We start from the raw sequence: 13,625 nt of genomic DNA, 5'->3' as shown, positions 1-13,625 counted from the left end.
TCCCCGACTGCATTGGGCGAAATTGTATTTTATAGTTATTATGATTCTTTGGGACTGTTTGAAAATGGGGAGACCTATAACTTTTATTTTTCATCTCTTTAGGAATAGAACGGTTGGGTTTACAACCACATTGATCACTTGATTTAGTAGGTTCATCGACAAAATGTTCTAACTTCTGGCTGAATAAGGAGGAGCTTTTTGAAAAGTCAGGGACCACCTCAGGACTTGCCTGATCATCATTAGAGATATTTATACTACGGTTCGCCAAAATCATTTCAATGTAACCTATTTGTTTCCAAAGTTCCGATAATGTCGAGAAATTTAGTTTTGATCCCATTAACGCTAGGTATTGGAGACGTAAACTCTCTACGATATGTTGTATCAATTCTTTTTCAGATATATCTTCTAGAATATTAGCACAGGTAATTTTCTTATTCACAAAGCTTCTTAATGATTCCTTTTCCAATAGGTGCCTCATGAAATGCTTAGCTCTTAAAACAAGTTTTTGATTTTCTGTAGTTTGGTTTTTTATAATACTTTTTTTTAATAAATCAAATGAAATATTAGGGTAGTTGGCTGCATTTACCAAAATACTTTCTGCCATTCCCTCGTGCATGTCCGCTAATGCTCTTAATATATTTTTAAAGTCATTCTTATATCGATTGGCGATAGGATAGAGATCCACTAGAAACTGAAATATTGATTCTGCATCATACGATTTGAACACATGAACATTTTGAAGTTTACTCATAAGTGACTGTGGAAGCACATTATTTTAAATTCGGATTTTCCGTTAGACCCTATCATTGGTTTAAGAAATTGATTACTCGCAAAATTTAGACTGGATGATGAGGAAAGGGAATCAGAATCATATTGATTGCCGGCATTATAATTCTCATCGCCAAAATTTCGATCCCAAGTTAGTCCTACAGCTCCCTCTGGGTTGGTGTGCAAATTCGGAGTCTGCGAAGCAACAGGTCCCTCATCCTTATATTTTTTTTGCATTTTCTTTGATTCTCTTTTTAGACGATTTGTGATTAAAATTTCGTATTTTTTTACTAATTCCCCTACGTGGGGTTTCAATTTAAAACGAATGCTTTCTGGTGAATTCTGTAACACTTGTGATAATGTGTCTCTTATTAATGTTAAATAAAATGAGTTTTGAGATAAATCTAGTGCTTTTGTTAAAGCTTGTGTAATCTCATTCTTTTCACTGTCCAGCAATTGATTTATTATTGTGTTCGGGTCTTGGTTAGGAGTAAAGATTACTTCATGTTCCGACATATCGTTTCTTACAAGAACGCTGACGATTTTGTCTGTTCAGCTGATTTCAAGTTCTGTAGAAATTAACCACGCTCTGCTACCAATTTTATAAATGGAGATTGAAAGTTCCAAAAGGACTTGTGCTTCAAGTATGCCCACAAATCAAAAATTTAAAGAGGGAAAGAAATAAATAAAACATTTGGAACAGAAAATATAAATCGCTTTTATTATAAAAATAAAATAAAATAAGAAACTGCTCTGAATTAAAATGAAAAGAATGAAACCGCAGGAAAAATGAACATAATTGCTTCTATTAGCATGAATAAAATATATAAAAAGCTCTTTTTTTTGTACTTTCATGGAGCTCCCAACTCGGAATGCCCTTTTGTTTTTATTTTTTTGCAACGCCCTATCGATAGGGAACCCGATGGATCATGGGAGCGATTGGGATGCGCCTCTGACAATTTTGTTTATTTAAATTGGTGAAATGGGATTTTTTTTTAATATTTGATCTTTACAGTTTGGATATAGACAGGTAGAGGATTTTACGGATTTTACTACTACTAATAACAAATTTATGGAGGAACAGGAGATTACTCTTATAATATCAAACACATTAAGGATTGAGTTCAAAATAATCACAAGAAATATCAGTGCGAAGGGATTTTTAATTTAAAAGCAGCATATCTGAATTATTTTATGTTATACTCTTTCAACTTTGGTACAGAGATATTTTTGGTAAGGATACCAGACAGACTGCCATGAACGATTCCGAATTATGAAGTCTATTGCATTATTAACAGCAAATATGTTTAAATATTGAGTATAGTCAGGGATAAAATCTTAAATTAAACATCCAAGATTTCATAATGTGGGCACATTCTTTAATTACAATTTTTTGTCAGAAAAGGATGAACTTTTCACATCTTAAAAAAATAGCAATAAAAATCAGAAAACAATTATACAAAATCAAGTGAAATTTGTGCCAAAAATATGATTAGAAAAGGCGAGACTATTGGGTCTTCATCATTAGAACTTTCGTGGTACAAATTTATACCATCAGTGAAGTGCAAATTATGAAGAAGAACCTAAACAAGCTGTCTTCCATGCAAATGGCAATGAAACACAAATACATGGATCCAGGGAAGCCTAGAAAATTAAATTTTGTGATTTCTTCGCTTGTCTGCGGGATGAACCTGTAATTTGGCCGTTTCGGATCATTTGGACTGACATATCCGAGCCGACTCGAACCGCTACCACAGAGATAAAATAGCATAAATAAAATACATGACGGACAGACTGAAAACAGTACCACAGAGAAACGAGAAATAGGGAAAAATTGAACCAAATATTAACTGTTACACACAAACACAAAGATAAACAAAACGTATACACAAAACAAACCACATCCACATACATAGTAAAAACATTGTACAGACTAACGAAAAATGTAATAAATTATTAATTAAAACAGTATTGAAAACCACGAACACAATTGTACAATTCTTAAGATAAAAGTTCGAAAAACCTACTCTACAAAAATTGTAAATACGCCGTAACACACGAATATGGAGGCATATACAAAAGAAAAACAGGCGAAAAATAAAAGATAGGGACAACGATAGAATCAAACTACGCGGACTCAACTTCATCGGAAAACTCCAGCAAAACTTTGACAAAACTTACCACACTCGACAGAAATGGCATAAAACCCGAATGCGCTGACAAATAAATAGACAGACAGCATGAAAAATAAAATACAGATACATAGGACATAATTATAAGATCGGCCAGGGATTCTGTAGACAACTTACCTCAGAGAAATCACCTCGAACCCTCAACACTACAAACAAGCAGGAACACATACACGACTTACAAAAGGAACGAAAAATGAACATACACGAAAATTTAGAAATATACAAACACGACACATTAAACACTAAAATAACTTTAAAACTTAAAAAGCACACAAATTTACAACAGGTCGCATACATTGTTTATGCCAAACAAAGCACTATACCAGGAAAACCCCGGAACAATAATAATAATAATACTTTTAACTACTACTTTTAAGTTTTATGAGCGATCCAGTTCTTTTATTTTTATTGGTTAACTTGGACAGTTTCTGAATGAGGATTAAAACATCAGGACCATGTTTGCTCACACAGGGTGACAGGAGGGAAGGTAGAGCCCTCATAAAAAATGAAAAAAAGTTCCAGACTCCTCATTGCTCATTCAGTAACTGGCCAAGTTATCTCAGAGATTGGCCACTTGGGCGTTTTCACGTTTACTTATGTACTTATATACTTTCGTAAACAGAGGTATTTTCAATTAATCTCTATGGCACAGATCATAAAGGTGTCTCGAATTTATTATTTATATTTTTCGTTTTCACAGAACACGATTTATTAAAAAAAAATATTCACTCCCAGGGGCCGTATGGGCCACCAAAAACACCCGTTCTAATCACGAATTGAACGCGCAAAAATTTGAACGTGAATCGTTATAATGAAATCCATTATGTTTAGTGGACTATTGACAAATTACTTCTTTCAATTAAGTAATCCTTTTATTTAAAGTTTAGGTTGAAATGAAAAAGTTAGTGCCACGAGCGAGATTCGAACCCACGATCTTCGGTTAAATACGCTGCTGCTCTACCACTTGAGCTATCGTGACTTCGATCCACTCGGACACCAACTCCTGATCTCCACAACCTTTCGAGGTTAGTGTCCGAGAGGTTCGAAGTCACGATAGCTTAAATGGTAGAGCAGCGGCGCATTTAGCCGAAGATCGCGGGTTCGAATCCCGCTTGTGACACTGGCTTTTTACTTTAACTAATACCTTCCATAAAGATTAATTAATTGAAAGAAGTTATTTGGTCAATCGAACCACGAAAAAACCAACAATCCACCAAAGGCACCGACATATACACACACAAACAGCCCTCTAACGACTTTAGAAAAGAAACTTGATCACAAAAATGACCCCGGCCCAATAGTGGAGATGGCAAAACGCATTTGACAGATAAACTTTTTATAAAATGACTATCAATAAATAAAAAATTAATAGGTAATGTTATACGCACACTACCTAAAATCGAATGCAACCTATCTTTCGAAAGTCATTGCAAAATATGTTGTCCAGATGTAAATTTTAGAGTTTCCTTCTCTAAGATTTTAAGAAGAAAATATCTTTCATTTTTTAATCACTATTTTCAATAAATAAATCAATAATTAATTAGCCATCTGTTATATTCGTTTCACACTACCTAGATTTGGAAGGAACCTCCGTTTCAAGACTTAATGTGGCATTAGTTCTTAGTTATTCTACTATTCTTATTCTATTCTCTAATATTCTTATTTTGTACATTTTTGATTTTAAAAATGAATACTTAGATAAATGAGTAGTTACTGAATTGTGTATAACTGTACAATGCTGATGAATAATACAAAATTATAATAATAATTAATTAATAAAGGTTTTTAGTTGAGATAAAAAAGTCAGAGTCACGAGCGGGATTCGAACCCACGACCTTCGGCTAGATACGCCGATGCTCTACCACTTGAGCTAACGTGACTTGGATCCACTCGGGCACCAACTCCCGATCTCGAGTTGAGATGGGGAAAGAAGTAACTAAATATAATAGATTTCATTATAACGATTCACGTTCAAATTTTTGCGAGTTCAATTTCTTGATTAGAACGGTTTTGGAGGCCCATACTGTCCCTGGAAGTGAATAATTTTTTAATAAATCGTAACTTCGTTCAGTGAAAACTAACTTCCCATCTCAACCCCACCTTTAGAATTTTTTAATCTCAACTAAAAACATTAATTAATTGAAAGATATTAATTGGACAAGCGGACCACGAAAACTAGTGAATTTAATAATAATTAATATTATTATTTATTTATTCTTATTTTTTTGACTAGAAATCTAGCAGATCCATATCGATTAATTTTTCTAGATTTGACTACTGGAAAGGATTTTGTAAACTATTCTTAATTTTTATTATTCCGTCTTTAATTTTAGTCAGACAGCCAAAATTTAATTGCTGTTTATTTTATTTGCCACGTTAAACAGTCTAGTTCTCCTTGCATAGATCAACAATATCCATTTAAGATAATTTATGAATTTTGAAGGAATTGCCTCTGTTTCATGAGTTCAATAAAATATTTTTATGTTTATGTTAATAAATTACATTATTAATTGTTACAGTGTGCAAGTGACCAAATCTGAACCAAAGTTCAGATATCCGCAGAACGAAGAGGAGAAACGGGAGCTGATCAAAAAAGCCATGACAGCTGCCTTCAAAAGACCTGGTGCCTGGACACATCTTGGCCAGGTACTCCCGATCGTCAGGATCATGTCTCCTCCTCAGAGGCTCGCCCTCGCGTCCCTCGTCATGGCGCAGGTCATGGCAGGTAAATCAAACACAAACTCTAAATTCTTCAATCAGATCTTACTTACAAATTTCACGAAGGTCCTGGAGAACCGCTGCCACCGGTGTCAAAATCTGAGAACATCACGTCTCAACTAATGCTCCCGATCGCGGTGGACATCGCCACAATGTTTCGAGGATTGGGGAGAGAGACGCAGCCTGAAGGCGGAAGGAGTACGAGCTACGCAGGAGGGGTGAGCTTTTCTCGTAATGCTTTGTAGTTATTGCGAAAATTAATTTTGCATTGTGGTGCTAGATAACAGGAGGTGAAGGTGGCAAACAGGGCTATTAAAATGTAGGGAAGACATTTGAGTTCGGCACTTTTATCTTCCCCGTTGGACATACTCGCGGATGTATTTATTCATAGGCTTTATTTATTTGTATTCCAATATTGGTTATAAAAATAAAATTTATATTTAAAGCGTATGGTTTTTATGTTATAACGTTCCTTATTGTAAACTGAAATGATACTAACCTTACCTTTTAAATATTTTTACAAAAAGATATCACATTGAACAAAAAATAAACGAGCATATATTTAGACTTTACATTAAAAAAATAAGTTTGTTTTTTGTGTTGCAACCAAATTACTTAAAATAGTTGAAGAATTCTCAGAAATTTTTAGCACAGTTTAAAGTTGTTAGTAACGCCTCGGAGACATTTTATAATAGTGCTGGTCCTAAAATGGAGCAAATAAAATAAAATACATCCTTAACCATCGCTAACATTCAAACCCTTCACTGAAGATGGAAAAATTAGCATTTACCTATAAGCTAATAAGACTAGATGTTATTTGGCAAGAATTTTGCCCTTCTTAACTTTTCAACCGCTGAACCTCAAATGATTTGATTGACGTCAGAAACTCGTGCATTTTTGTTTTCCTAACGGTCACGTATGCAATTCATAACATGAATAACATCATCGTAGGTTTAGCCTTGAGACCGGCCCGTAGGTATTATAATAAAACTATAATCTCTTTCAATCTACGTTAAAAGCAAAATTACGAGATATTTTACATATATTAGTCAGTCGTTTCGTTACGTCCACCGAGAAATATTAAGGTTAAATAACGGTCTGCCCAATTAGTGGTACGTGCCGCTGTATCTTTTTCAATTATTAACGTTTTGAGGTATTTCTCCGCAATTTTCTCGAATTTCCTTTGCCTCGGTAGTCGATTTGTAACGGGCAATTTATCGAGCAGCTTGAAAATAAAATGGAACATTCTTCATGGAAAGTATCGATTAGAAAAGCGAGGATTTTGAAGTCCGTCGTATTAATCATAATTTAAAAAGGAAAATTGAAACAATCCAACTAATTAAGAGAAATTACTTCTGATTAGAACAGTATCTTAGAAAAGTAACAATAAATTGGCTAACTAATTGAAACACCTAATATTAGATTATAAAAAAATATAGTAAAAATAAGGTTACAATAATTTTATTTATGATGTTATTGATAAAAATAATATTGCGCCATTTTATTTAAAAATAAAATTCTTCTTTCAGGAGTTGAAATTAAATTTTATATTTCCAGTAATCATTTCCTATCATAGACTAAAAAATAATTAAATTTAACTAATTTTACGGTGATTTTTTAATTGGGTTTCAAAAGATCAATTCCCTCATGACACTCATTGGATTTTTATTGAGAAAATATCTTCTACTATAGATTTGAGAAAACGCTTTGGTCATAAGAACGTGATCCATATTGCAAAATTAGGTGGTAATCGAAGGAGCAATATCAAGACTAAATTTGCACCCTCGGGGCAAAACTGGATAAGTAAAAAACCCAAACATTTCACGATTGCGATTTTAAAGTTTAAATCTTTGGTAAAAATTCCATTTTGGTTGAAAATTTTATTTTTTGTGCTCATATTTCATCAAATTCAATGTAATTGTCCTAGTAAATAGGCGTTTATTTATTCAATTATATTTTGACTTTTTGGTATTTATCCCATTATGTGCCGACACTTATACAGACTGACAATAAAAAACCCCCCAAAAAACCGACCAATTCGTTTTGCACGAATAAACGGCCAACTTTGAAAATGCATATTTTCTCTGCGTTTTAAGTGCAAGAGGTCTAATTTTTTTAAATAAAATTTTATGCTGAACAAGATGACGTTTTCCTAGCTTCAGTCATTCGAAAAAAATTCAAAAATTTGGGAACATGTTAATTTTTGCACTTTTTACGAAAACTTCAAATTGAGTTGTGAAGCCTGGAAATCGCCCGAAAGCGGCGCCCTTTAGCAATCAATAGGGAATTTTAATAAGCTTTTAATTCGGTTAAATCGGGAAAGAGAGTGATCGGTTTTTTCCATGAGCTCGAAAAAGCCACGTTTTTGCCCAAAAATCGCGAATAACTCGAAAACGGTACAGAAATCGGACAAAGTGGAAGGTGAGCAATTGAAAGCTAATTTTTGAATTTATTGATGAAAGACTGAAGCTAGGAAAACATTTAAAAAAAGCCTTCTTGTTGAGCGTAAAATTTTCGAAAAAGAGGTAAATGAGACCTAGCGAAGGTCTGTGACTTACAAGGCTGATATAAAATACATTTTCAAAGTTGGCCATTTTTTCGTGCAAAAACCAGGTGGTCAGTTTTTTGTTTGATGGGCAGTGTACTTTTGGGTACTTGCCTATCACACCACCATTTGAACAGTAAATCATCTTCGATTTGTGAGACGGTACAAGTCAAGTTGCACTAAAAACCACTATTTGGAAAAGATATTTCTTCTCAAGTGCAACATACAACTCAAATTTTCAAACTTAAAACAAAACTTGAAGGTAAACTATTAAAAACTAGATTAACACAGAATTATTAGAAAAAGATAAAACACCAGTTTTATCAAAGGGGAAAAAAAGAACTTTTTTTAAAACAAAGTATTTACAGAATTTATTATAGAAAGATTCGTCTGTCGGAAATTTCCATTCCATGTTGGTATGCCTGATGGGAAAAAATTAGCATATTTTACAAATTGATACTTAATAAATTTTATATCTATTATATATTTTTGTCAATATAAGTATTTGTTTTTACAAAAAATAATATATTACTTTATAATAATCAGTTAATATTCATGAAACAATTGAAAGCATGATATGATATTACTGTTAATAAACCAAATGAAATATTACTATTATAATTTACTTAAGTAATAATATTAATTTAGGTCATTTGCTTCAATTTTTAGTATAAATATAACAACCCCACTTTCTTTTATTGCAAAAAGCAACATCCTGTTTTTAATATTTTGAAATTATTTAATTCTGACTGATCCAAATAAGTGCACTGACCAATTGTTTATTGAAATGTCAAATTATTTTTTCAGATCATTCAAGGGAATCGTGTAAGTACAGCGACAGGTCCTAATATCAGAAGGCCACCACCAACATTGAACGGTATGAACAGAAGAAACGTCAATGTTCATATCGGTAATTTTCTCGACGCCTAAACAGTATTTGATTGATAGTAGTTTATGTACAATTTTTGAACAAATTATCTTCCAGATAAAGTCAATCTGCCAAGAAAAAGGCCACCGAGGCCTGGAATGAGGAAACCTGCTTCTAACACGATCACAATCACACCTTTCAATTGCACCCTGCTCAAGAACAATCTTTGTCTTGAAACCAAAGATTATCCTGAGTAATAACATAAAAATGAAATATTATTGCAATTATCATCTCTTGCTAACTTGACTTGCCTTTCAGAGAGGCTATACTGAAGAGTATTAAAAATGAAAGGAACCCAGATGCATTCAAGGCACTTTTGAAAGAACCTACTCCGGAAAACATTAGTTACCATGATCCACATGTTATTGCAAGGTATAGATGGCTTATTAATAGGTTTCTAGCTTTATTTAATAAAATTATGACCACCTTCTTCCAGGCGACAAGGAACACCTGCAGACCTAGGCAAAACTATGTGTAGTACTACTCTAGAGTTTGCAAGACCTAAGAAAGCAAGGGCAACAAGTGGACAGTGGAAATATATTGTCAACACAGGGGATTATACACAGACACTCAGACTTGAATTGTGCTTGTACGTTAAAAAAAGAAAATTTCCTAAATTTGTACACTTATTAACCCAGTAAATGCTAAATTTGATACTCAAATGATTTTTCAGAAAGCCATTAAGCCCTTGTTCATTTCTGGCTGATGAGGTTGAATCTCAGTGTGTTCAAGTCTACAACTATCACCGCCTTCTCACTTGGGATGAATCAGCTGGGCTCACTATGGATGTTTTTAAGGTATTTCCAATTAATTTAATAGAAAAACATAAAAATTACTAACGTTTTGTCGAAGGTCCCAACATGTTGCTCATGCAGGATACTTGGCTATGGAGGGAATATTTTCCACTCGTCAACAACTGAGCAACCGATAACACCAGTTGAAAGTCCTGACATCAACCTTGTCGCTAATGACGAACCACCTACTACGATTAGAAAGCCTCTGACACCTCACACCCCATCAAACCCTCCCTTAAAGGTATGTTTTACAGCGGTGTTATTGAACATATACGCACTTCATTTTAAAAAGGTTTTTTTTTATGTATGACAGTAGTGACTACTAAACTACAAGGAAAAGTCATATGTGATACATTATTAACTTTGTGTTTGTATGATATTTCAATTTTGTTCCCATAGGGTATTAGAATAAGACCATATTCTCCCCATAAAAGGAGACCTGGTTCGGTACAACATAGAGGCCCACCTCTTCCCCTTGAAGGAGAAAGTTCTACAAAAGAGGATATCAGGTATCCGCCTTATGAAAATACACTTAGAAGAATCACAAGAAACAACACTGTTGATAGGTAATATTCAATAGCTTGTGAATGGCTTATTTTTACTTATTTTATTTTATTTATGTATTTTTTTTTTTTTTTTTAAGAGGAAAATTCAAGCCACATATCTTGCCACCGCCGACACCTAACCAAAGACATCCTGCCCTTCCAATAGATAGCATGCATTCAGATTCCATGACCATTTCAAATTTTTCACCTCCGCCCACAACAACTATCCCTTCTAAGAGGGTGAACTACAGTTACCACCCGATTATAGATTACTTCCGACCGCAAGTCCAAGAAGCGGAAAGAAGAGTGGGGCTGGACTGGACTCCAATTGACCGTCCGAGGTCAATGACAGCATAATAATGTTCCTCTGACTTAAATGTTGTTTCAAAATAAAAACGAAATAAATTTTTCAGACCAGTATGAGGTTCACCAAACACTTGAGAATTGCAGATTTATGCTTTGTAAATATTTTGTTTGTATTCATTAAACTGTAAAGTGTATATATATTATATTTATTAAATAAAGTTAAAATTTATTTATAATGTGTTTGTACATTATTTAAAAAAAAAAATCAATTTTTTTAATTTACAATTCTTTTCTAACCCTTTAAATTTATACCTTGTACTTTTTGAAACTATGGTTTTAATTAAGTTAATGTCACATATTCAGCTAGAATTGTTTCTTGATTGAAGAAAGTCAACCTTATTTGCCAGCAGGCAAATAGGATGTAAACAATGTAGGTATGTGTATGTTATGACAAATTCATCTCTGTATACGTGCCAGTTAACATTATTCCTACAAGTGTAAGCATTATTAAGTCACCATTTCTCCCCCTCCGGTACATTAGTAAATTATAAAAGTTAGTTGAATCGAGACGTCAACGTTGTTCATACTTTTCATCCTAAATATCATCATGTCTCTATTGTAATTCATTTACAGTTAAACAAAATTGTTTTTAAAAAGACTTTCATTGAGTACGAAGAGTTAATTGGTGCAGTCGGTAGGACGGCTAACATTTCGAACTAACATCGAATTGTCTGTTTCAACAGTTGATTAGCCGGACTCTCTTTGAGCTATTTGGACCTCAAGAAGACCCCAATGTTTTAAAAGAGGAATAGGAGTATTCCTTATCAAAGCTGCTAGTGCCATGTCTTCAGAGGTAAACCACTCATCTATGAATCAACTTCACATGGGAATCCTGTTCTGATGAAAAATATGAACCTCACACTTCATCCTAAGCAACTTCCAGACTTCCGTATTACACTTAAAAAACTTAATCTAAAAAACACCTCCATCAATCCTGTAAATAAAATTCCCACAATCCCAACAATTTACTCTAACTCAAGTTGGTGGTCGTTATTCTTGTATATTTTAATACCAATCTATAATAATTTTCTTGAAAAAAAAAAAAAAAATGTAATCCAGATGCTCTGGAAATGTAATATAGACAAATGTATTAATGAGTAATTATGTTCATCATTATAATGTAAACTTAAATAATGTATGAAAGTTACAAAATGTAACTGAGACGTTGATCTATACTTTTATAAATTGTAAATTTTGATTTAGACCTTCATGGAACTTCTAAACTTGTGGAGCGAGGTGTTAAGTAAAATTGATCTCTGTACACGTGCCAGTTAACAATTGTCCTTAGAACATTATTAAGTCGCACTTACCTTCAGTAACACTAGTAAATTATAAAAGTCAGTTGCACCGAGACATCAAATCCAAGTTTTTTTTTCTTTTTTTAAAAAGGGTTTGCAACAGCAGAGGTTAACCCTCAGGGTGATGGTGTTTTTGAAGAAAAGCCCATTTGTATGTCGGGTTCAAATGCAGGGCCGCTGGATTCGAACCTGGGGCCTTTACATTACAGTGATGTATCGAAATGTTTTTTTTGTTTTGTGTCAACGCCTAAACCGTTACGCCACCAACGTCCCTCAACATCCAAGTTGTTCATACTTTTCATCCTCAATATCATCATGTCTCTATTGTAATTCAGTTACACTTAAATAAAATTGTTTTTTAAAAAGACTTTAGACAAAGAGTTAATTTGTATATATTTTCATTTTAAAGTTATATTATTTCTAATCAAATATACACAAAATACTCTTATTTTTACTTACTTAATCAACATATTTTTATGTAATTGTCTTCTAATTATTTGTAAGAATGTACATTACATATAAATTTACATTAAAAAATAATATTTTGGTACATCCCTGCCTGCTGTCAAAAAGCAAAACTTGTATAGACAGTAGGAGTGTTTGGGGATCCTCAGAGAAAAAAAAGAGAATATGTCTATATTATTTATGCAATATTGTAAAATGTATTATTTTAATTTTTTAGACAATGTAAAAATTTAAAATAACAATGATAAATGTGTTCTTTTTAGGTAATTTATATGAAACATTCTTTTAAGCAATTTTCTTATTTTACATATTGTTTAATACTTAAGTAATTTTTCCTTTTTTTCTTACTTTTGCTTTTATATTTTGTTTACTTGTTCGAAATGTTTTTTTTCCCTGTCAATAGGATTAATTCCATAAAATATATTATTATATTATGTTAGTTAATCTTGTGTTTATGGTACAAATTACTAGATGGCAGCAATGTCGTCCGTGTTCTCGTGTCTCACCGGGAGGTAATGTTGCGGTTAGCAAGTTGTGTTATTGACATTAAGTTTCCTTCAAAAGGTAAGATTTTATTTTAAATATTTAATAATCTAATAAATTTTACATAATATGCATTTTGTGTCGCTTTACTCATTGTTCTGTTTTCTGCTCAAAATCATCCTAAAATACCTTTTATCTATTTTTATTTTATTAATTCAAAGATTATTTACATTAGTACTCATTATTAACAGTGCAGTCTTAATGGTATACATTTCATTGAATAGAGATGCATATTAAGTAAAGTAGTTACTCCATAATGGTAAAATTTTACTGTTAGATTTTATTTAGAATGGTACTGCTGGTACTTGATGGTGTATAATTTTTTGTCAAAATAGAACTAATTGCTATGAACTATATTATATCATCGTCCGTTGACCCTTATATGATCCGTCATCGTCACCGTCATATTTATGCTGTGTGTAGATCATTCATTCTTCATAATTATATGATAAATTGTTTATGT

The 13,625-nt window shown here is 32.8% G+C and overlaps 2 protein-coding genes across 2 annotated transcripts in view; both read left to right on the top strand.

Annotated features, from left to right (window-relative positions):
• The window catches only part of LOC106668961 (neurotrophin 1), a 30,695-nt gene extending 19,709 nt beyond the window's left edge, over window positions 1-10,986 (top strand). Inside the window, exons 3-12 of the mRNA XM_014398185.2 lie at window positions 5,480-5,685; window positions 5,745-5,896; window positions 9,031-9,133; window positions 9,209-9,344; window positions 9,410-9,523; window positions 9,588-9,740; window positions 9,825-9,948; window positions 10,004-10,186; window positions 10,345-10,511; window positions 10,589-10,986. Of these exons, the coding sequence (XP_014253671.1) occupies window positions 5,480-5,685; window positions 5,745-5,896; window positions 9,031-9,133; window positions 9,209-9,344; window positions 9,410-9,523; window positions 9,588-9,740; window positions 9,825-9,948; window positions 10,004-10,186; window positions 10,345-10,511; window positions 10,589-10,847 (1,597 nt within the window). The 3' untranslated portion in view covers window positions 10,848-10,986. The remainder of the gene's footprint in view (window positions 1-5,479; window positions 5,686-5,744; window positions 5,897-9,030; window positions 9,134-9,208; window positions 9,345-9,409; window positions 9,524-9,587; window positions 9,741-9,824; window positions 9,949-10,003; window positions 10,187-10,344; window positions 10,512-10,588) is intronic.
• Window positions 10,987-13,104: 2,118 nt separating this feature from the next.
• The window catches only part of LOC106668993 (activating signal cointegrator 1 complex subunit 1), a 30,985-nt gene continuing 30,464 nt past the window's right edge, over window positions 13,105-13,625 (top strand). The window contains exon 1 of the mRNA XM_014398223.2: window positions 13,105-13,183. The gene's annotated coding sequence lies outside the window, so the exon portion shown is untranslated. The remainder of the gene's footprint in view (window positions 13,184-13,625) is intronic.

Source organism: Cimex lectularius, unplaced genomic scaffold (assembly GCF_000648675.2).
Source record: "Cimex lectularius strain Harlan isolate CLEC.00 unplaced genomic scaffold, Clec_2.1 scaffold249, whole genome shotgun sequence".
NCBI lineage: Eukaryota > Metazoa > Arthropoda > Insecta > Hemiptera > Cimicidae > Cimex > Cimex lectularius.
This window is presented reverse-complemented; position numbering and strand designations above follow the sequence as displayed.